Source organism: Serinus canaria, chromosome 21, assembly GCF_022539315.1.
Source record: "Serinus canaria isolate serCan28SL12 chromosome 21, serCan2020, whole genome shotgun sequence".
In the NCBI taxonomy this organism is placed as follows: domain Eukaryota; kingdom Metazoa; phylum Chordata; class Aves; order Passeriformes; family Fringillidae; genus Serinus; species Serinus canaria.
The window spans coordinates 4,289,055-4,309,850 of record NC_066334.1 but is presented as its reverse complement, the minus strand read 5'-3'; the positions used below and the strand labels follow the sequence as shown (position 1 = coordinate 4,309,850).

The following is a 20,796-nucleotide window of genomic DNA, read 5'->3' as shown; positions in this document are numbered from 1 at the left end:
AGCGTGTGGTCGCGCCCGGCTCAGCATCGGGTTACTAGGGCGATAGTGCCGCACCGCGTGGGGCGGGTCCTCGCGCTGGGCCCGTCCGGCTCTGTAGCCAATGGAAACTGCGCAGCGCCCTCGTCATTTGCATGCGGCGCGAGAGGCGGGCGGCGCGGCCAATGGGCGGTGGGGGGGCGGGGCCAGGCGCGACGGGGCGGGGCCGCCCCCCACGAGGGCGGGCGGCGGAGCGGCGGGAGCGGCGGACGCGGGGCAGGTGCGGGGGTGCGGGGTGCACGGGGGGCGCGGGGCCAGCGGGGCCAGCGGGGCCAGCGGGGCCAGCGGCACCGGGCGATAGCGGGGGCGGTGGGACCGGGCAGGACCGCGGGCAGGGCTACGGGCATGGCCACCCCGCCGCATGCCCCTCCCGACGCTCCCTGGTGCGGAGAGAGGGGCCCTCGCCCCGCCGCCTGCTCTCGGCCCAGTGGGACCCCGGGCTGTGCGGGGACGGGGAGAGGTTGGCTGTCCCTTCGTTCCTGCAGCGAGGCGAGGTGAGCGCTGTTCGTGATGCTCCGGCAGCCTGCGGCCTGTCACCGTACACCGGCAGGGCAGGAGCCCTGGTGACAGGGTGTGAGCCGCCGGCAAAGCCCCAGTGACACGGGGGTGGGCACATTAGATTTTCCCCGGAGCCGATTTGCGCACAGTGAGTCAAACGCCGCGGTTCCTTCAGCTCCCTTCAGTTTGCTGCCGTTTCTCAGTCCGTTCCTTGTCTCGGTGACCGGAGGACTGCGGATGGAAGGAGACCAGAGCCCTGTGGCGGGTCCCCAGTCCCCTCGCAGCCCAGATGCTGCTGCCTCACCATTTATTCTGCCTGGCCTGAAGCTCGTTAGCCTCTGTCTCACCAGCCTGCATTCTTTTGGGGCTGCTTTCCTCATGATGGGGATCCCCACAGGCCCCGTGCCTGTTCAGCCTACGGCCGGCATGGGACTGCTCACGCAGACACCACAGGCTCTCATCCAGGTGAGACGTGGTCTGTGCTGCTGGCAGATATGGGCAAGGCACCCAGCCTGCTTCCCAAAACCACGGGTTTCTTCCCCAGGCATTGCTGGGAGCCACGGCGCAGCAGTGGGTGAGTGCCAGAGCAGGCTGGGCGAGATGTATCCAGTCTCTGTCACATCCCCTATCCAGGCCTGTTGCATATATGCAGTGATTTTCCAGCTGGTGAGCAGAAAATGCCTCTACATGGAGCTGCCAACGGCAGATTCAAGAGAGCTGCTGGTTTTATTCATTATTACTGTTATTGTTTTGATGAGGAGGGTGGCAGGGCCAGCTGTCACCTCCTGCTCATGGCCTGTAGGTCAGATTCATCATGGAGCAGGAGCTGATCAACTTGGCACATAGCTCCCACCATCTGTGGGGGTAGCAAAGCCACTGATGGGCTGGTGCTGGGAGCATCCCCAAATGGGACGGGGTTTATGACCTTTCCTGCCTGTTACTGGCTGTTCCTGGAAGTGCTTGTGGCATGGAAAGTGGGCAGCCTGGCAGTGCTGAGTGGTCCCTGTCAGTGTCAGCATGGTTTGGAGCAGGCAGTGTGCTTATTGGCCCCGTCTCTGCCAGGACTGTGCTGAAATGGCAGAGGAAGTGCCAAGATGCTGCCATGAAGCTGAACAGGACTCGGCTGAGGGAGAGGAACCAGGTTTTCCTAATTTATAGCTGCCAGAGCACCACTGCGTGAGCAGCCTGTCCCAAACCCCGGCCCCTTTTTGGCTTGGCCTCTAGTTTTCCTGTTAGATCCAGCTGCATTGGTGTTGTTATCACTGCGGGATCACTGAGTCGCACTGCCACAGGGACCAGCCTGCTCCAGTTACTGAGGTGGCACGCTCCGGGCTGGTTTTTTTGCCCAAGATAGCCAAAAAGCCAAAGGCACAGAGAAAGCGTGATGAGCACAAGGAGGATGGGTGGCCAGTGGCAGAACGCGGCAGCCGGGTGACCCTGGTGCTTGAGGCAACTCTGCAGCATCACTGCCGACGCTGTATTTGATTATTTTAAGAGAAACACACCCGGCGCGATTTGAGGCAGTGATGATGCAGCTCCTGCCCAGGCTCCCCGTGGCCCCGGACGAGCCTTCCCCCGCCTGAGCTGCGCAGGGGCGGCTGGTGGCAGCCGCTCACTCGCCCACACGCTACCGGTGCCGGGCTGCGGCGCCGACACGGTTAAGGCACCGGTGGGATCGGGAGCCGGCTGCAGCCACCGGCGGAGCCAAACTTGCCGAGTCAGGATGTGAGAGCGGCAGGGACGGCTCTGCAGCATCCTTGGGTGCTGTCGCATCCCGGGGCGCGGAGGGCTCGGCTTCCCTCTCTGCCAGACACCTTTTCCCGGGGACGGAGCGGGAATGGGGTAGGAGCCGTCATCCGCTGCGTTTGCCGCCGGCTGTAGCAGCTGCTCTGCGCCGGCACCGGCGCCGCTTCCCGAGACCCGCGGAGCCCGCGGTCTGACTCGTTCCTTGTGCCTCCCGACCGCGCATCGCCCTCCGTCCGAGCACCGGAGACAGGTAGGTGCGGTGCTGGGTACCGGCGGGGCCGCGGCCGTGGCTCAGCCGTACCTGGCCGGCGGCCGCGGCACAGCGGGGAGCTGGCAGTGTCAGTGTCACACAACAGGGACCCGCGGGCAGCCCGATGGACCCCGTTCCTTTGGCTCTGGTGTACGTGATGGCAAAGCCGGAATAACCGCGGCCGATGTGTGCTTTTGGGCTGTGTCATTGACTCGGGCAGCTGAGCAGCGCCGGTGCCGGAGCTTCGGTGGTCACGGGCGACCTCACGTGTCGCAGCTGAGTCCCCAGCGCCCGCCTGCCGCGTTGTCGTGATGATGATGATGATGGGCTGGGGAAGGCGCGGGAGCCCACCCGGGCGGTCGGAGGCCCCTGGTGGGCTGGGAGATGCTGCGCCGCAAAAGAGGCTCCCGGGCCAAAGGAAGGGGCAGGGCTGCTGCTCTGCGGATCCCTGCGGCGCCGGTGCAGCCGGGGGAGGGGGGGCACGGGACCAGCACGGGGCATGAGCACAGAGGTGACGGCAGGAGGTGCCGAGGCGACGGGGCAGGGCAGCGTGAGTCATTGAGCTAAAGTCACCTTCCCTCTGGTGTGGAGGGGGGCATTTCACTGTGCTGCAAACACAGTGAAAACGGGGAGAAATACGGGGACAGGCACCTGGCGTGGGGAGATGCGACATTGCATCCCTGCATCACTCACCTGACTTGGGCAGGATGCTGAGGTGCTCAGGGCAAGGGTCCCCCAGCTCTCCCTGTCCCAAGGCTTCACCCTTGGAGGATTGAACTCATCAGAAGCAGCAGTTTCGTCCCTACATTTGCATTAATTCTGTGTCCAGTTTTACCCGCTCCTACTCTCATGGCAGCATGTCTGGCAGGCTGCAGGATGTAGTCCCCCCCCATGCTGCCCCAGCTCCCCAGGGCTTCCCAGCCATAAAACATCCATGTCGCAGCATCCACACTCCTGTACCCCAGTGTGCTGCCAGGGACGGGAATGGACCTTAGTGGGAGCACAAATCGTGAGGGTGTCCTTCACCTGACTCCTGTGTGCATCTTGCAGAGGAAAACACTTTTCTTCCCTCTCGGGCCACTGCTGAAACTCCCGCAGTTGCAGACTCACAGCTGAGTTGTGCCATGAGGAAGCTGGATGTGCAGGAGCAGTCTCAGGGAAGCACCAAGCTGCTGACACAGAGGGGATTGGACTTTTGGCAGTACCTTTAGCTCAGAGGGATTAATTGGTCCCAAACACTGGTATGCTTTGGCTCCTCAGGGTGCAGAGCCCTGGCCCGTGTGCCCGTGGTCCTGCTGTGCTTGCCAGCAAAGTCCCTCTAGCACTGACAGAGACTTGCCAGCCATTGCACTTGGTCCCCGTAGCATTGCTGAAAGGCAGCAGAGAAGGGGCACCAGGTTCTGCTGAAAATTGTGGAGATCTGCACTCCTGGGGGCACCAGAGCCCCTTGGGATACAGAATCAGCCAGTCCTGAGCCATGCAGGAGTCTGGGATTGTGGCAGTGCAAGCAAGGAGCTGTGCTGGGACACGGGGGTCCAACTGTCCCCCCTGACAGACAGCTTCCCTCAGCTTTGTTTTGCCACCCTAATGACGTTGAGCTGGCATGAGCGGGCAGGACAGTGCCCAGCCAGTGGCTGCTGCTGACCCGGCGGTGCTGCAGGCAGCTGCCCACTGCCAGGAGAGCTGTGGGAGCTGTGGAACCAACACTCACAGCACCCGGGAGAAGCCAGGGGGTCACAAGGGCTTGGGAGGCTCAGCCGGGTCCTGGTTGTAGGGCTCAGCATGGTCCTGCTCCGGGCTCAGGTCAGTGCAGCGTGTTCGGGAGAGAGCAGCTCCCTCCTGACTTCTGGAATTAAACTCGGCTTTACTGAGGCTCCCTGGGCTCCGGCTCCAGCGCGGCTGTGGCCAAAGGAGACGCACTCCTGCAGCGCTCAGGAGGAGGGCGATGGGGATCTGAGCCGGGGGCTGCAGCCCGGCCGGGAGCTGCGGTGGGCGGGTGGGCGGCTCCGCGGGGATGGGCTCGGCTGCCGCAGCTGCTGCCATTGGGCTGCGTGGGCTGCAGGGGCTGCGCCGGGATGCAGGCACGCCGGGCCGGGATGCCGGAGGGATGCAGGATGCGGGAGGGATGCAGGATGTGGATGCGGGATGCAGGCATGCCCTGCTGGGATGCAGGCAGGATGCGATATGCAGGCACACCGTGGCGGGATGCAGGATGCAGGCATGCTGTGCTAGGATGCAGGAGGGATGCAGGATGCAGGCATGCTGTGCCAGGATGCAGGCGGGATGCAGGATGCAGGCATGCCGTGCCAGGATGCAGGAGGGATGCAGGATGCAGGCGGGATGCGTGCCAGGACATGAGCACACTGTGTAAGGCCATGCTCCTGCTGAGCCCAGGGCAGCCGGGAGGGAGCCCAGAGAGCTCTCAGTCCCCATCTGGGAAAGAGAGCAGCTTGTGATCTGCAGTGTAAAGATGGCATCTCACCGGCCTAAAGAAAGAAGGGATAAATTTAAATCCCAGCCCCAGTTCTGTAGGAAAGTGTCATTGTTTTCTGTGATACTTGAAACTGCTGACAGTGTTGCAGGAGCACAGCTCCCAGGGAGTCATGCTGAATGCCCCTGCCATGGGGACAGGGACAAGGAGGATCAGGGGTGCCTGGGGGTGAGCCCTCGTTTCCCTTGGAGCTGCCCCACCCCAATGCACACAGTCAGTCACATGTGGGCTGCAGGAAAAGCCAGACTGGTTTCCTCCCCTTAGCTTGTCCCTTTCAGAGGGACCCCCAGGGACAGCTTCAGGGTCCTCAGAATGTTTCATTTTTCAGGCCCAAGTTTCCTCACAATTTCTTGAGATCTCAGGACCTCCAGAAGTTTGGAGAGGGCAGCCAAGCTGGGAAGTCAGAGGAACAGGGCTGGGGCAAGATGGTTTTGGGATCAGTGGGTCAGGGTATGAGCCCCAGGGTCTGAGGCTGGCAGAGCTGCTGTGCCCACACCACTGCCAGTGCCACATCTGGCTCAGATCTCCTGCAACAGGAAGTGCCGTCATGCGCGTGCCCCAAAAAATTCATTTCTTCCTCTTTTCCTCTTCCCCTGTGGCAGGGGTGAGGCGGCGAGTGGCTCCGGGGAGCCCAGGCTGGCTCCATGTATCCCGAATCCACCACTGACTCCCCAGCGCGACTCTCGCTGCGGCAGACGGGCTCCCCAGGGATGATTTACAGGTAAGGCTGCAGGGCAGTGCTGGGGGGACTCTGTGGGGCTTGAAACCCAAGCCTGTGGCAACCCAGAACCACCATGCTCCCTGAAACTGCTCTGATACTCCTAAACTGCCCCAACACACGTTGTGCAAATGCTTCCAGCACAAAATCCCCACACTGTAACAGTAGCAGCATTTTGGGGTCTTGGTGCCTGTTATGGGCATAGGGGGCATTTTCAGGGTTGTGCCAGTGCCTACTGCAGTGTCCACTGTGCTGTGACATGGGTGGATGCCACTGGCTCTTCTCACAGCCCCTGACTCTGCCGCTCACTCCTGCTCCTCCTTTCTAACGGGGTTTGTGGCATCTTTCTTCTCTCTCCCCTTTGCTGTCGGAAGCGCGAGATACGGGAGCCCCAAGCGCCAGCTCCAGTTCTACAGGTAACCAGGCCCTTCCCCCCCTCCCCAAAATCCCCCCAGCAAGTGGCTATGGCTCCTACCCATGCCCAGATAATGCTGGCACAGCACTGCCCTGCCCAGTGTGCCAGGGTCCCTCTGTGTGGGGTGGGCATCACATGTGTGGCATCTCCTCATCGCCTGGGGACCGAGGTGTGGCTGGGGGAGGGGACCGTTCTCACTAGCTGTCCAAGCAGCAGAGTTTGGTCACATGGCTGTGGGGAACAGCCACTGTGGGGTGTGGGGCTCAGCTCAGCTTGGGGGGAGTGTCCCATGCCAATGCTTTGCCTGGAGAAGCCCTTAGCTTTTCCCAGGAGCAGCTCTGGGAAACCAGCCAGCTGGTCCGTTATTAGGAGCAGTCTCATTAAGTGGTTCAGGAGGCAACATTCGCCCCCATCACCCTTTTACTGTCTGAAGAGAGGGCAGCACTTCCCCACACACTCTGCCAGCAGCTGCTCCAGCTCTCCCAGGGCCACAGCAGCCCAGTGGTGTGGGGCTGGGTCTGGCCTGGCTGCCGTGGGGTGAAGGACTTTCCCTCGACAGAACCGTGGCACCCCCACTCCATCCCCGACCTGACGAGAGGAGGTGAGGCAGGCTGGCAGTGGGATGGCTCAGTGGCACTGACGATGTCCGTCCCACGGGCAAGTTTTGGCTGCCAAACTGGTCAGAACCACTGGACACATCTGGTGCAAAAGGCTCCCAAGGCCAGCAGGCAGGAGCTCGTCTGTAGGCAGCCTTCAGGCAGCAGCCACCTGTGTTCATCATCCGGTTCCGTTTCGGTGCTCCCTCCTGTTGGAGGCTGCTTTCAGTCCTGCCACAACCGAGCTCTGACTGCACTGCCGCGGGGACCACAGGAGGGCTGTGTCTGCCTCAGGGCACCGTCTCCGCTCCCTGATGGTCCCAGTGTCCAGCTGTCCCCACCGCCCTGTGTGCTGGTGACAGGGGACCTGTCACCGCAGGGCGAGGGGCGGGCGGTGCCAGCGTTGATAAAGCTGCGGCACATCCCCGGGCTTTTAGTGAGGCGCCATGAATAATTTAACTCCCCTTCGCAAGGAAGAAAATCCCCTAATAGGGCTAATGGAGCGCGGCGAGAAGCCGGACGCTGGGGGCCCGGCGCAGCCGCCAAGTGCTTTGGACGCCAAGCTCCGACACTCCCCTAATGCAAAACACCGCGGCCACCGCGGCTCTTATATCTGCCCTGGGGCAGCCCGGCCGCCCAGAGCTGCGCTGCTGCTGAGCAGCTTCCCCGGCGCGGTGAGTCAGGGCCGGCAGCGCGGGTGGCGAGCGGGGCTGGGCGCGGTGGGCGATGAGCGGGGACGGGCACCGCCATGGGGCAGCCGCTGCGGGCAGCAGGGAAGATTTTCCGTGCGGGGTGACTTGGGATTTGATGGTTTAAGGTGGTTTTCTTTTGGAGTTTGGGGTCTTTCTGGCTTTAGGGAGGCTGGTGGCTGCCAGTTTCCCAGCTTGGCAAGGCAGGCTGGCCAGATTTCTCTCCGGGGAGCTGCCCTACCTGTCACCCACTTGTTGTGCCCCTGATGCTGCTAACAGTGCTGTTATTCCCCAGAGCCTGCACTCTGTCCCCCATCCCTGCTCCTTCCTCATAAAACAGCCTCTCCTGCTTGGGCATGGCACAGCTTATCCTGCAGCCCTACGGCCACTCATCTCAGGAGCACTGGGATTTCTGCTATCAAATGGCCACAAATGCACCCACCACCTCCATGCTCTCTCAGCCATCCAGTTCTGTCCTGCTGAAAATCAGGGAAGTGTCAAGATAGGGTAGCTGGTGGATTCCCACCCCATTCCTCAGAGCAGCCCAGATCAAACCCCCAGCTCTGCTTGCTGCAGCTGTTTGGCTGCTGTAGAGCAGTGGTGCAGCCACCTCAGTTTCTCCTTGCTGCTGTCAGGTGAGGGGATCCTACCAGGGCAAGGAGTTTCCACTGGGAACAAGGAGATCCCACCAGGTGCCCATACCCAGCAGGAGCCACTGGCATTGCCCTAATTAAAACTACCATCCATGGAGAAGGGCTGGTGCTAGAGGTGCCAGGTCCAGTCTCCAGCTTTGAGGTGTGGCAGGAAGAGGCTGATGACCAGGATTCAGTTTGGCTTTGCCACAACAGAGGGAAAGGTTTCCTTTCCATGTCTCCCGGCTTTCCCAAGGCCTTGCTACAGAGCAGGAGGAGCACGGAGTGGTCTTTGGCAGCACCGGATGTCACAGAAGACCCCCAGAGTTTTGGTCATACCTGGCCAGCTGCTATTCCATATCCTCTGGGCTTCCTTCTCCTTTCCTCTGGAGGTCACACCTCAATGGCGGAGAGCCCTTCACTTTTGGCTCCTGCAGCTGTCAATTCGAGCTTCACAGGGAAAGAAAAAACCACCAGTGGGAGCCTGGCTGGAGCCTGATGCCAGTGTAGATGTGTCACAGTGCATCCCCAGTGGCCACTCTGGCACCAACACCACAGTTTTGGCCCCAGTCTCTGCTTCCTGCAGACACTGAAAACAAGAGAAGTTGCAGAGAGAGGCACAGAAATCGAGTGGATGCCACCACCAGTGAGGTCCCAGGCACAGAGACAGCCAGGACTCGGGTGTGTGAGGAGCCCACCCTGCAGCAGGCTATTTTCGGCAGCCGCACCGGCTGGGAGGTCGCTGCCGCGGTGGTGGGGAAGGTGTTGGCTGGTGGCGCACATTGCGGCAGCGTGACGCAGGCACAGCGAGCACCCAGTGCCCACAGACCCTCTGCCATGTCCACCCTTTCAGGGAGCCCATCCCAATTTTCCTTGCCCATTGGCAGACAGTGCCAGATTCTGACCAGCAGTACTCATGCTGCTGCTCACCATGCCTCGGCCAGCTCCTGGGAACATGCTGCATCCCTCGCAGGAATGCAAACCAGTGCAGCCCAGCACAAGCTGGGAGCCAGCACAGCTGGGAACAGGCCACGCTGGTGCAGCTATGGCAGGCACCACTGCAGCCTCAGACATGTACTGTGCTGCATCCCTGTCCTGTTGCTTCTCTTGTTGTGCTTCAGCTCTCATGCCAAGGCTTTGCTCTGCTGAAAGACTGGCTTTTCTAGGGTCCCCACATGTCCCAGCAAAGGTGGGTGCCACCACTCCGGCAAGGTAATGCAGGCAGGGCTGTGCCCTGAGTGGCGAGGGAGCCCATGTTGTGCTTTCCCAGCTCTCTCCGTAGCACCACAGAGTGTTTGGCGGCGTGGCTGGCCGGCAGAGCCCACGCTCAGGTGGCAGGATGCTCTCCATGACCTACAGTGAGAGCCTGCGCAGCGTGGCCAGCCGGCCCAGCCCCGAGTGGGGGCTGCCCCCAGCCCCCCGGGCGGCCGACGGGCTGGAGCTGCGGCGGCTGCGGGATGTGCGGGCGGCGGCGCGGGCGAAGACTCTGGAAGAGTTCCTGCGGATGCACGGGCTCTCCCTGGCCGACAGTACCGCCCGCGCAACTGGCATGAAGTACAGGTAAGGCAGCGCCGCGAGGGCGGCGAGGGCCGAGGTGAGGGAATGACACAGGGGACGCTGTTTGGTGCTGGTTTGACACCTCGTCAGGAGAACGGCTCTCACCTGAGCTCACCTCGGCTCCCCTGTGCCGCGCCGAGGCTGGGAGGAGCCGATGCCCTTGGCACGGCAAGCGCCGGAGAGGCGGCAGCCGATCAGCGCCGTTAGCACTTTCCTGCTCGGTGATCTTTGAGCTTCTCACTTGACATTCCTGTTTGCTGTTTGGGCATTTGCAGATGCAAACACCCAGTGAGCTTTAAAAATTAGGCACCTAGAGCAAACAGCCACCGAAGAGCTGTTTCTGCCTCAGAGGTGTAAATCTCCATCTGATGCAGGTACACCTCTGCCTGACTGAAGGGGTTCGTCTTCACCTGACAGGGGTTCTTCTCCACCTGATGGGTGTGAATCTCCATCTGAGGGGTGTACATCTCTGCCTGATGGGTTTGCATCTCCTCCCGACTGATGGGTGTGCATCACAGTGCGGGTGCATCATTAATTTTGCATGTGGGTCCTGGTGCAAGGTGTATCAGGATTTCAGCCAACGTCCTTGTCAGGAGGGCACTCCAGGCAGCTGGAGAGGTGGCCACAGCCCCTGAGAGGGATGGGGCTGCCCTGCCTAGCGCACCTCTCCCCTTGCATTGTGGGTGATGCAATGGGGTGCAGGGCCCAGCACCGCCTGGTCAGGCTTTGGGGGACACCAGGGCTGAGGACAGTGGCTGTTCTCCAGTAACAATACAAGGGTGCCCCTTGTCCCCCGCTGCAGTGAAGCCTCCGGGAGCTGGCAGCTCTGTCGGCTCCTGCCGTGCTGCACTGTGCCGTGCCGTGCTGCACCGCGGGTCAGGTTCCCCTCTGCTCACAATGACCGCGGTAACATTTACACAGTGGCAAGAGCCCATCTAATATTCATGGGGACATTATTTATTGATGGGAGCAGCTGGCACAGACACCCCAAAGGTGCTCCTTCTTTGGGCATGTCCCTGCTGCCACCAAAATTTGTGGGGTTTCTCATCCTCTGGGGGCTGACAACTGCTGCCAGGTCCCCCCCGCACTGGAGCCAGCGCTGGCACTGGTGCCGGCAGGATTACCAGCTAAGGAGCTTTGTGAGAGAGGGAAGCGGAGGAGATTACAAGATTTTTCATTAGGTTTGGGGCAAATGTGCATAATTTCCTGCAAGCCCCGTGGCTGCATTTTGCTCCATCCTGAGGGGCACGGCAGGTGCTGGTAGCCGGCACGTGGCCCTGGCTGCAGGACGGTGCTGTAGTGGGCTGACTTGTGTCCTTGCTTCGGCAGGAGGTGTTAGGCTGGAATTCGCCTCACTCGACTTCGCTTGCACTGGGAAAAATAGTGGGAATGTGCTGCTGAGGCTGTGGCCCCGAGGGCGACAACTTCGGCAAGCACGCTAGGCTCTGCCGCGGGAGAGCCATCAGCATCGTCGTCACCTGCGCTGCCGCCCAGCCGTGGGGTTGGCGATGCACACGCGTTGCTGCCAGAGGGTTTAGTTTCGGACCCGTGCAGGGGAATCTGCCCTCGCTGTGCTCCAAAGCGGAGCTGGACAGGCAGCCGTACCCGCGGGGGGGATGCCCAGCGGGGCGCAGGAGAGTCCTGCCCCGCCACGGCCACTCCGGAGGCTATCGGCAGCGGCTCTGCCTCTCCTGCCCCCACCTGCCCGAGCGTGCCGTTCGCTCGCTTCCTGAGCTCATCAAATATTGAGGGCAGGAGGGCTGACGGGAGCGCTCCTCGCCCGCCGCCTCGCAGCCCCCCGCCGTCACGTTGGCGGCGCGCGGGAGGAGCTCCCCGCCTCGCCCGGGGCGCCGGCTAAATTTAGGCAGCTGGCGCTGCTGCCCGCCGGAGCAGCATGCAGGTCTCCTTTGTGTGCTCCGAGCACAGCATCAAGAGCCGGAGCGCGGAGGACCGGCTGAACCGACAGAATGCCGGCAGCCCCAGCCTCGGCACCCGCGGCAAGTTCCGCGCGGTGGCCATGGTGGCCCGCAGCCTGGGGCAGCTCTCGGTGCAGAACGCTCCTTCCTCCAGCGACTCCAGCGTCAAGCAGCCGGGGATGAAATACCGGTAGGAGACGGGCGCTCCTGGGGTTTCCCTGTTCTTCATTGCGATCGGGGTGGCGAGGGGGGTCTGGGGGCCAGGGGCGCCGCACTCCCCTTATCTCCGGTTCGCGTCCGGCTCTGTCGGTTTCTCGTCCCTAAAAGTGCTGACCGTGCGCCTCTGTGCGCTTCCTCGCTTTTGCTCCTGTCCCCTCAGGGCAGCTTTGATTCAGCCGCGCGTAAAATCTTCGGGGGGGCAGAAGGGACCCTAAAATTCAGAGTAGAATTAGTAGCATCCTCAGTGTCTGCCAAGCCGAGCTGGCTGCCGAGCCGGGGGGGTCTGGGAGTCACGGCAGCGTTAATCCGGGCTGCCGTGGCATCCTTTCAGTGCTGCCGGAGACTCAGTGCCCTGCAAAGTGAGTGCAGAGCCATAAGCGGCTCTGGCTGCCCATGGTGGTTCTGGAAATGGGGTGGTGTGTGCATGTGCCCCCCCGGCCAGCACCCACAGGGCTCACACACCCCATGTCCTGGCTCCGGGGCAGACCACTGAGGGCTTCTCCCACTGAGGCTGAGTGTGCACCTGGGCATGGGGCTGGGGCTCTCCCCAGATGAGCATGGACCCCAGGACAGGGTAGGGCGCCCCCCACCCCTTCAAGATAAGCCTGCACGCCATGGTCCAGCTGCCAGCAGCTGCGTGCCTCCGCTGCAGCCCAGATGTGCCAGCATTAGGCAACAAAGTGTGTAAGGCCAGCAGAGCGCTGGGGTGAGCCTGGCTGTCACCCACCAGTATCGTCCAAATCGGCTGAATCCCTTTACCCGGGCACTGGGGAGGGGGCTGGTCCACTTCTGTCCAGCTCTCCAAACCTGTGTGGTGGTAACAGCAATACTGGGACAATGCACGGTGGCATCCTCAGGGCTCAGGGCTCCTGCCCTCAGTCATGTCCTCATCCAGAGGAGGAGTATTTCAGCACCCTCTTCCAGGCAATGGGTGATCAGCTCAGGAGTCCCCATTGGTGGCTGCTGGAGGGACAGTGGCACAGGGGGATGCTCCAAGGAAGTGGATGGGATAAGAAGGCCATAGGGATGGGATGAGAAGTGTAGGTGAATGCTTGGCCTTCTCAAGGTCTGCCAGTGTCTCTATTGCGCAACCTGTCAACACACTTTTGGGTTTGGAAGACAAAAGCAGCGATGGTCCCCTGCCCAGGGGAACCCCAGCAATGCTCTTGGAATGTCCAGGATGAGGCAGGTGCTCTCCTCTCCGCATGGTAACCCCGATCACGGGGGCTTCAGCCACCGCTGTCCCATGACCACGACCTCCGCACCACAAAATGCTCCTCCACACCATGGGACAGGGGGAGTGCTGGTGCCTCCAGCTGCTGGGCAATAGCATGGCAGTGCAGAGGGATGCTGTCCTGACTCAGTGCAGCCCACGGTTGCCCGTGGCTGGGCCGCAGCCACTCCCTGCCCGGCTGCCGGTGCCCGTGTCGGCGGTGCTGGCGGTGGCGGTGCCTCCGGTTGCTATGCGACACCCGCGCGGGCGAGCTGCCGCGGCTCACCTACACTTTATTTATTTTAACGCTCATTTCTTGAGCCTTTGTCATTTTTAACAAGTAACTGGCTCTCCATCACCACAGCGAAGGCGTCTGCCAGCCTGGCCCCCTTCCCGAAAGCTGTTCTCCAGTTCCTTGTGCCGGTCAGATTTTCTGGGGTGCTCCATTTCTCCAGGATGTTGCTCCACTCCTGAGCACCCTCGCCTGGTGCAAGCCCTGTGCTTCCCTGTGCGATGCAGAGAATGGGCAAAACTCATGCCATGTATGGGATGCTTCAGTCCTGACCACCATCATGCTGGCTTCTCTTTCTCCACTCTCATTCCCCAGTGCCAGCAGCACTCTCAGGGCAGCTGGACACCCCACCCTCATAATGGGGAGCTGCTTTAATGAGGTCACTGCTCTCCCAATAGCCCTGCCGGGCACAGCATCACTGCACAGGTGCAGGCAGTGCCACTACCAAGCTGCAGGATGCCCAGCCTGGGATGGCTCATTAATCGGTTGAAAAGGGACTCTCATTGTGGAACCATCCCAGGTGGGGATGGGGACCAGGGGACACCACCACACCTCCCAGTCCTCACACCCAGTGTGTTTGGTGGCATGCAGGGTGCATGAGACAGCATTTTGGGGCTTTCTGGCACCTTTCCTAATGGTCTCTGTCTTCCAGGAACCTCGGGAAGTCTGGGCTGCGTGTGTCCTGCCTGGGTCTGGGTAAGTGCCAGGGTTTGCCATAGCCCCTCAGCATCCCCTCAGTTCCACAGCAGCTGCCGTCACTCCCCGGCCAGGGCAGCGCTCGCTTGCCCCGGTGATGTTTGCAAAGGGAAGGAAAGGGTTTTCCTCAGCCCTGCGGCTGTTTTGAGTCACGGCCCAGAAATTGTCAAATTATTTTTTCTTTTTCTGACACGATAGGAAGCGACTGGGCCGTGCTGGGAGCACCACAGTGCACGCGGCAGGGCCAGCTGTGGCCACCACGTGCCAGGGCTGTGCTGAGGGAGCCAGGGTGGGTGGCCGGGGGCTTGATGTGGCGGCGCTCATTGCTCACCACATTCACCATGCACACCCCTCTCTCTCCCCTCTGCAGGAACATGGGTGACTTTCGGAGGGCAGATCACAGATGAGGTAAGGCTGCACCCCTTCACCCTCCCCTGGTGAGTGGGAAGAGGACGGGGCCGGCCCAGCCGTAGATGTGGCCGGAGTGCATGCGACATGCCGGAGCTCACCAGCGCTGTGCGCACGCGCCCGTGCGCCGGCTCTCGGCCACCCCCCTCACCGACCCCGCTCTCTCCTCGCAGATGGCAGAGCAGCTGATGACTTTAGCTTATGACAACGGCATTAATCTCTTCGACACGGCAGAAGTCTATGCTGCTGGCAAGTAGGTACCCTGCTTTGGCAGCACCGCAGGGGTCTCACCCTACTCCCCGACTCCCACCAAGTCACAGTGGCAATGGGAATATCCCAGGTTTTCCAGCTGCAAAGCAGCTTCCAGGATGGGCCTCTGAGTGCTCGCTCATGGGGGGAGTCATGGTTCTGGCAGTCCCATGCTTCCTGTGGTGGCCTGTATCATGCAGGTGCAGCCATGCACCTCTGAGCACAAATGTACCCAGGGCATTGGCATGTGCCCATGCATTCACTTAAAATTAGTAAGCTCATGCACTGGAGGCAGTTCGGCTCTGGGTGCTGCAGCCAAGCGGCAAACAGTGTCCCCACAGCCACTGCATTTGCCTCTTATTCTCCCGGGGTCTGGGGCCATCTCTGCTGGCTGTCACCACTCCCCATGGCTGCACCTGCCAGGTGCCAATGGCTGATATCCCCTTCCTTTGCAGGGCCGAGGTGGTGCTGGGAAATATCATCAAGAAGAAAGGGTGGAGGTAAGCTAGACGCTATCCCTATTTGGCAAAACCATCACTGTATTCCTGATGGGCTGGGTGGGGAAAGCTGGTAGAACAGCCTTGGGCAGGAGTGTGCCGTCCAAGGCAGGGTGCACAGGGCTTTGCAGGTGCCACCACCAGTGATTCTCTTTTTCTCCCTGCAGACGGTCCAGCCTGGTCATCACCACCAAAATCTTCTGGGGAGGAAAGTAGGTAACACCCGCCTTCCAGCAGAGCAGCTGGCATGGGTCAGGCTCTCACCCCAGGCTCTCACCCACCTTTCTTTTGCAGGGCTGAGACAGAGAGGGGCCTGTCCCGAAAACACATCATAGAAGGTAGGGATAGGGGTGAGGGCACTTGCGAGGCGCTGCTGGCCCTGGTGCCAGGCTCTGCCTCACCTTCTGCCTCAGTGCTGGCAGCATGGGGCTCAGCACACCTGACAGCCCATCCATGCTGCAGGTCTGAAGGCATCTCTGGAGCGGCTACAGCTAGAGTACGTGGACGTGGTGTTTGCCAACCGGCCCGACCCCAACACGCCGATGGAAGGTGGGTGCGCGCCACGGTGCCACGCTCCTCCCCGCTGCCTTTCATCGCCATCGCGGTTGGTTTGCGCCAGGCTTGTGTTTCAAGGGCATTTTCCCTCCCAAGCAGAATCCTCTCCTCTGCCACCACAGTTGGCCCATGCTACAGTCACACTTCTGCCACCTCCTGCCCGGCGCCAGGACCCTCTCGGGCCGCGGCGGGGCGGGGTGGCAGTGTGGTGGCAGGTCACTGCCCCTGTCCCAGCAGCGGTGACTCCACTTTCTCTAAATCTCTCTTTTATCACCAGGGGACCCATTTAGTTCCTCCAAGTCCAGGACTTTCATCGTAGAAGGTACTCCCTGCCCGCACTCTGCCCGCCAGCCGCTGCCTGTCCCAGCGGTGTCTCCCGGGACAGAGCCCCCACTCCTCTGTGATCCCCCATCCTTGTTCCCCCCTCTCAAGCAAACCCTGCCATGAGATGCAGAGGCAGCAGCAGCACAACACAGACACCCCCCTCGCCCTTCAGACTGTACTGCAGTTTAAAGGACAAAAAGCAGAGAGGCTCCTACCCCCTAGGGTCCTGCCATGGGGTGCCCTTGGCACATGCCAGGGTCTGCAGCAGGGTCCCTCCCCACCAGGGCAGCTATGAGCATGCTGGGGTGTGTGCCCTGGTGCCAGCCGGGCGAGCCTCGTGCCCGTTGCCCTCCCCGCTGCTCGCCTTTGGCTGCAGGAGCACGACTTGGCTTGGCCCCAGCCTGCATGGCTCAGGGCTGGCTCCTCCCAAGACCCCTGAGCAGCTCACACAGGGTTCAGGCTTCCCTCCGTGGGTCTCTGTGTGCATCAGTTCCTCCCCCTGCAGCACTGCCAGTGCTGGTAACCCCACAGGGCATGGGGGCACTGGCAGAAGCCTCAGGCTGCTGTCCATGCAGGGAGAGCCTGGCACCGTGTGAGCATGTCAGGTCGGCTGCGGTCCCTGGCACATCCCAAGTGGCTGCTCCCTCTCTCCCCATCCTGCTCTTCTGAAAGCATTCCCTGGACAGCACCCAGCTCCCACCACAGCACTGGGCAGTGGGATGCTCGCCAGCCATCAGCGCCGTGCGAGCCCCCTTCTGCCAGTGCAGGCCCTGCTAAAACCCCACCTGCCACTCTCTCCTTCCCTCCCGGCAGAGACAGTGCGAGCCATGACCCATGTCATCAACCAGGGGATGGCCATGTACTGGGGGACCTCGCGCTGGAGCTCCATGGAGATCATGGTAGGGGCCCAGGGGACAGGGCAGAGCAGCCCCAGCGATGCTGCTGACGTTGATTCAATTAGACAGCAGCTGTTGGGAGCCAAGCGTGTGCAGATGCACTTAAGCCTTAATTATTTTTCGGGGTGGCTGCTCAGGACTTGGCTGGGGGGTTGGGCAGGGGGCTCGGGGGGAGCAGCAGGGCACTGAAGGTCCTGGCTCTTCTGCAGGAGGCGTACTCGGTGGCCCGGCAGTTCAACCTCATTCCACCCATCTGCGAGCAGGCCGAGTACCACATGTTCCAGCGGGAAAAGGTGGAGGTGCAGCTTCCTGAGCTCTTCCACAAGATAGGTATGACAGTGGGGATTCCTCCCCAGCCCCCCACAGCTTCCCAAGCCCAGTGCTGCTGAGGCCAGGTGCCACAGCTGGGGGAGGTGGGAGCAGTGGTGTCATCCCCCTGTTCTGCTCTGTCCCCAGGTGTTGGAGCCATGACCTGGTCCCCACTGGCCTGTGGCATCGTCTCAGGGAAGTATGATGGGGGCATCCCCCCCTACTCCCGTGCATCGCTAAAGGTGAGCTGCACCAGGGCTGGGAGGGCACACGGGGAGGGAGAGAGATGGGGGAGCAGGGCCAGGGGCCTTGCAAAGTCCCTGTGGGAACAGGAACTCCAGGAGCCACAACCCAGGGAATTTGGGGATGCCCTGCCTGTGCAAGGTGCTGGTGCACCTTGATCCCTTCACAACACCCCTTCCCACTCCCCAGGGATACCAGTGGCTGAAGGATAAGATCCTGAGTGAAGAGGGCCGGCGGCAGCAGGCAAAGCTGAAGGAGCTGCAGGCCATCGCTGAGCGCCTGGGCTGCACCCTGCCCCAGCTCGCCATTGGTAAGAGGATGGGGGACAGCGGGGGGCAGCTGGGGGTGACACCAGGGATATCTGGGCCATGCTCAAGCTCTGCTCTCCTTCCTATCCCAGCCTGGTGCCTGCGCAACGAGGGTGTCAGCTCCGTCTTACTGGGGGCCTCCAATGCCGACCAGCTGATGGAGAATATTGGAGCAATACAGGTCAGTGCTCCCAGCAGGAGCAACATTTGCCCGCAGCACTCATTGCAGTGCTGCACTGTGCAGGAAAAGAGGGCTGTAAACCCGGCTTCACGACAGGTTTTGCTTGTCATGAAGGCGAGAAGCAAAGATGAGGCTTTGCTGGGCTGAGGGGGCAGGGTTGGGCCTGACTCAGGCTCTCCCTAACTGGGTCACCCTGCCGGCAAGCTGGCACAAACGTGGTGGGGTGGAGGCGGTGAGCATCCTCCCGCACACACCAGGGTCACAATCCCAACGCCCAGCGTTGCCCTCATCCCCCACAGGTCCTTCCAAAGCTGTCGTCTTCCATCGTCCACGAGATCGATAGCATCCTGGGCAACAAACCATACAGCAAGAAGGACTACAGATCCTAAGCGCGCCCGAGCACGCCGCGCAGCCCTCGCCGCCCGTTCGCTTGCTTACGCTTTGTTGGAGCAAAGTGGAGAGTGTGGTTTGCACCGAGAGCCAGCGCTCCACCCGCGCTGCCCCGGACGTGGCGCCGCGGCCGCCCGGCCTGGCTCTGCGGCGCAGGGACGGCCGGCGGGAGGCGAGCCCCGAGCCGCCCTGCCCGCAGCCGGACCCGTTGCATGAGTGGCTCCTGCCTCCACGTTGGCGGTGGGCGCGGGGTGCACGCGGGTGCTGTACGCCCACGAGGCCGACAACACGAAGCTGTTCCCCAGCCTGCGCCCGGGCCTCGCCTCTGCCCTCTCCCACGGCACCGGCACCGCGGTTCCCGGAGAGCTGCTGCTCCCGGGGAAAGGGGGTGGGTGGGATGGTGAGGGGGAGGGAATTTGCTGCAGGAAGAGCATGGGGTGCTCTGGCCGAGCACAGGGCAGGGCTGGGGGAGTGTGTGTGGGCAAGTGTGCAAGTATCGGTGTGCATGGACACAGGCGGAGATGCAGGGACATACAGACACGCGGGGATGTGTGGATTTGCAGACAGCTGTGGAGGTGCACACAGCCCACAGGTACCTTCAGTTGTATCTGCACAAAGCTACTGAAAGGCTCTACACATGCACCCACGTACACCTGTTACAGGGGTGTCTACAGACACACACACACAGAGTCACAGACAGATGTAGACACAGATGTAGCTCTAGCTCCACCTCTGTCCCTGACATCAGTCTCTGAGAGATCAATACCTATTTAAATATATAGATACCTGTATGTATATGTGTACACGCACCTCTGAAAAATACATATATCATGTATATACACACACGTAGACGTGTGTGCTTGTGTATATACAGACATACATGGTTCTGTGTGTTGATCCATATATGTAATATATAGATGTATACATATCCATGTAAATATATTGCTACAGCAGCATCCATGTTTGTATGGATATATGCACACATGAAAATTACTGATATGTTCTTAAATGTGTGTATATGCAGATAGATGTGTATATACAGAAAAATGTGTAGATGTCTCTATATCCATACCCAGCTTTTTAACTATATACTCATGTCTATACATCTATAAACATATGCCATATATACACATGAACAAAGGTATTTGTAATTTAGATACAGCTATAGCTACATATATATAGCTGTCTGTCTAGCTATAGCTATAAATATGGATACATGTATGATAGATACAGAGAGATAGATGATAGATAAAGCTATAAGGAGAACAATATAGCTACATGTATCTATCTCTTTTTAGCTCTCTGTGTACTCTGTGCACAACAAACATTTTGCCCATATCTATATATATGTATCCATATCCACATGTATTTATACACAGTTTCTTCTATCTCTGCACACATAGGTATAAAAATTTTAAATGTATGTGCAGACCCTCAGCTTTGTGCAGTGTGTGAGCTCTGTACACTGTGTGTGAGTTCTGCACACTGTGAGAACTCCACACTGTGTGTGTGTTTATCTGCTGTGTGGCCGGGGCTGCACCTACAGCCCCACTATAAATGTTCATGTGTACAAACACAGAGAGAGGGGGTCTGTTCTGATCCACTCATGACACCAGAGCTCCCCTCTGTATTTGGTTGAGAGTCAGTCTGCACACCTGCCACATTCACACCCTACACCTTTAGGTACATGGATTTACCTGCAGCTAAACCTCTACAGCTTTACCTATACATGTACCTCTGTCTGCAGAGCGACATCAATGTTTGTGTGCAAACAGGAAGATATACATTCAGATATATATCTGTGAAATAACAAAAACATATGTGTCTGTGAATATACACACACATATACTATCTCTGTCTAGGACAGCTATTACACCTTTACCTGTATCTAACTTATGTATAAATATATGAAAATTACAAATACATGTGTGTCTGTGAACACATACACAAAGATCAATACACCTATATAGCCATACAGAGATAAAGATATGGAGATATAGAGATGTGTAGATATATAGATACAGCTACCCATGTATGTGCATACATGTGCATATATTCAAATTAAAAACACATTTATGTGTATTCTTACATACATATGCATGTATGTGTCAGTACAACTCTGTAAATATAGATCTATACATCCATACCACGTATAGATCTATCCTATGTACATATACCCATTATCCACCCATACCTGTGTCTACACACACTCAGAAGTACATATGTACACAAATACACATCTACTAAAAGCACAAATACATTCTATAGACCTGTGTGATATACAGGTGTGTGTGTGTACAGGTACACACCCACATAGCAGTACCTAAATAAATCAGTATTTACAGCTGTGTATGCTCACATAAAGATATATATGCACACATGTAGATCTAGAACAGTTCTGTGTACATCTACACGTGTGTACATAGATCTACACATGCTGTATATGAAAAGGTGTGGGGGTGATGTAGACAT

At 59.5% G+C, this 20,796-nt stretch overlaps 1 protein-coding gene across 2 annotated transcripts; it reads left to right on the top strand.

The window, feature by feature from the left end:
- The first annotated feature begins 210 nt into the window (after positions 1-210).
- Positions 211-18,628, top strand: KCNAB2 (potassium voltage-gated channel subfamily A regulatory beta subunit 2). Of its 2 annotated transcripts, XM_030232506.2 has the most exons (16): positions 211-256; positions 5,624-5,742; positions 6,114-6,155; positions 13,921-13,964; positions 14,335-14,372; positions 14,546-14,625; positions 15,077-15,121; positions 15,286-15,330; positions 15,413-15,456; positions 15,581-15,667; positions 16,811-16,896; positions 17,103-17,223; positions 17,350-17,444; positions 17,635-17,755; positions 17,846-17,934; positions 18,234-18,628. In XM_030232506.2, exons 2-16 carry the CDS (start codon positions 5,666-5,668, stop codon positions 18,321-18,323), a joined length of 1,104 nt encoding a protein of 367 aa, XP_030088366.1. In that variant the 5' UTR covers positions 211-256; positions 5,624-5,665; the 3' UTR covers positions 18,324-18,628. The 2 variants fall into 2 exon arrangements, with proteins under 2 accessions (XP_030088366.1, XP_030088367.1); XM_030232507.2 differs by lacking the exon at positions 6,114-6,155.
- The last annotated feature ends 2,168 nt before the right edge of the window (positions 18,629-20,796 follow it).

Coding starts and splice junctions, on each gene's coding strand:
- KCNAB2 (XM_030232506.2), top strand. CDS start 5,666: ATGTATCCCGAATCCACCACTGACTCCCCAGCGCGACTCTCGCTGCGG. Junction 5,743..6,113: donor TCCCCAGGGATGATTTACAG/GTAAGGCTGCAG, acceptor TGCTGTCGGAAG/CGCGAGATACGGGAGCCCCA. Junction 14,373..14,545: donor GAGGGCAGATCACAGATGAG/GTAAGGCTGCAC, acceptor CTCTCCTCGCAG/ATGGCAGAGCAGCTGATGAC.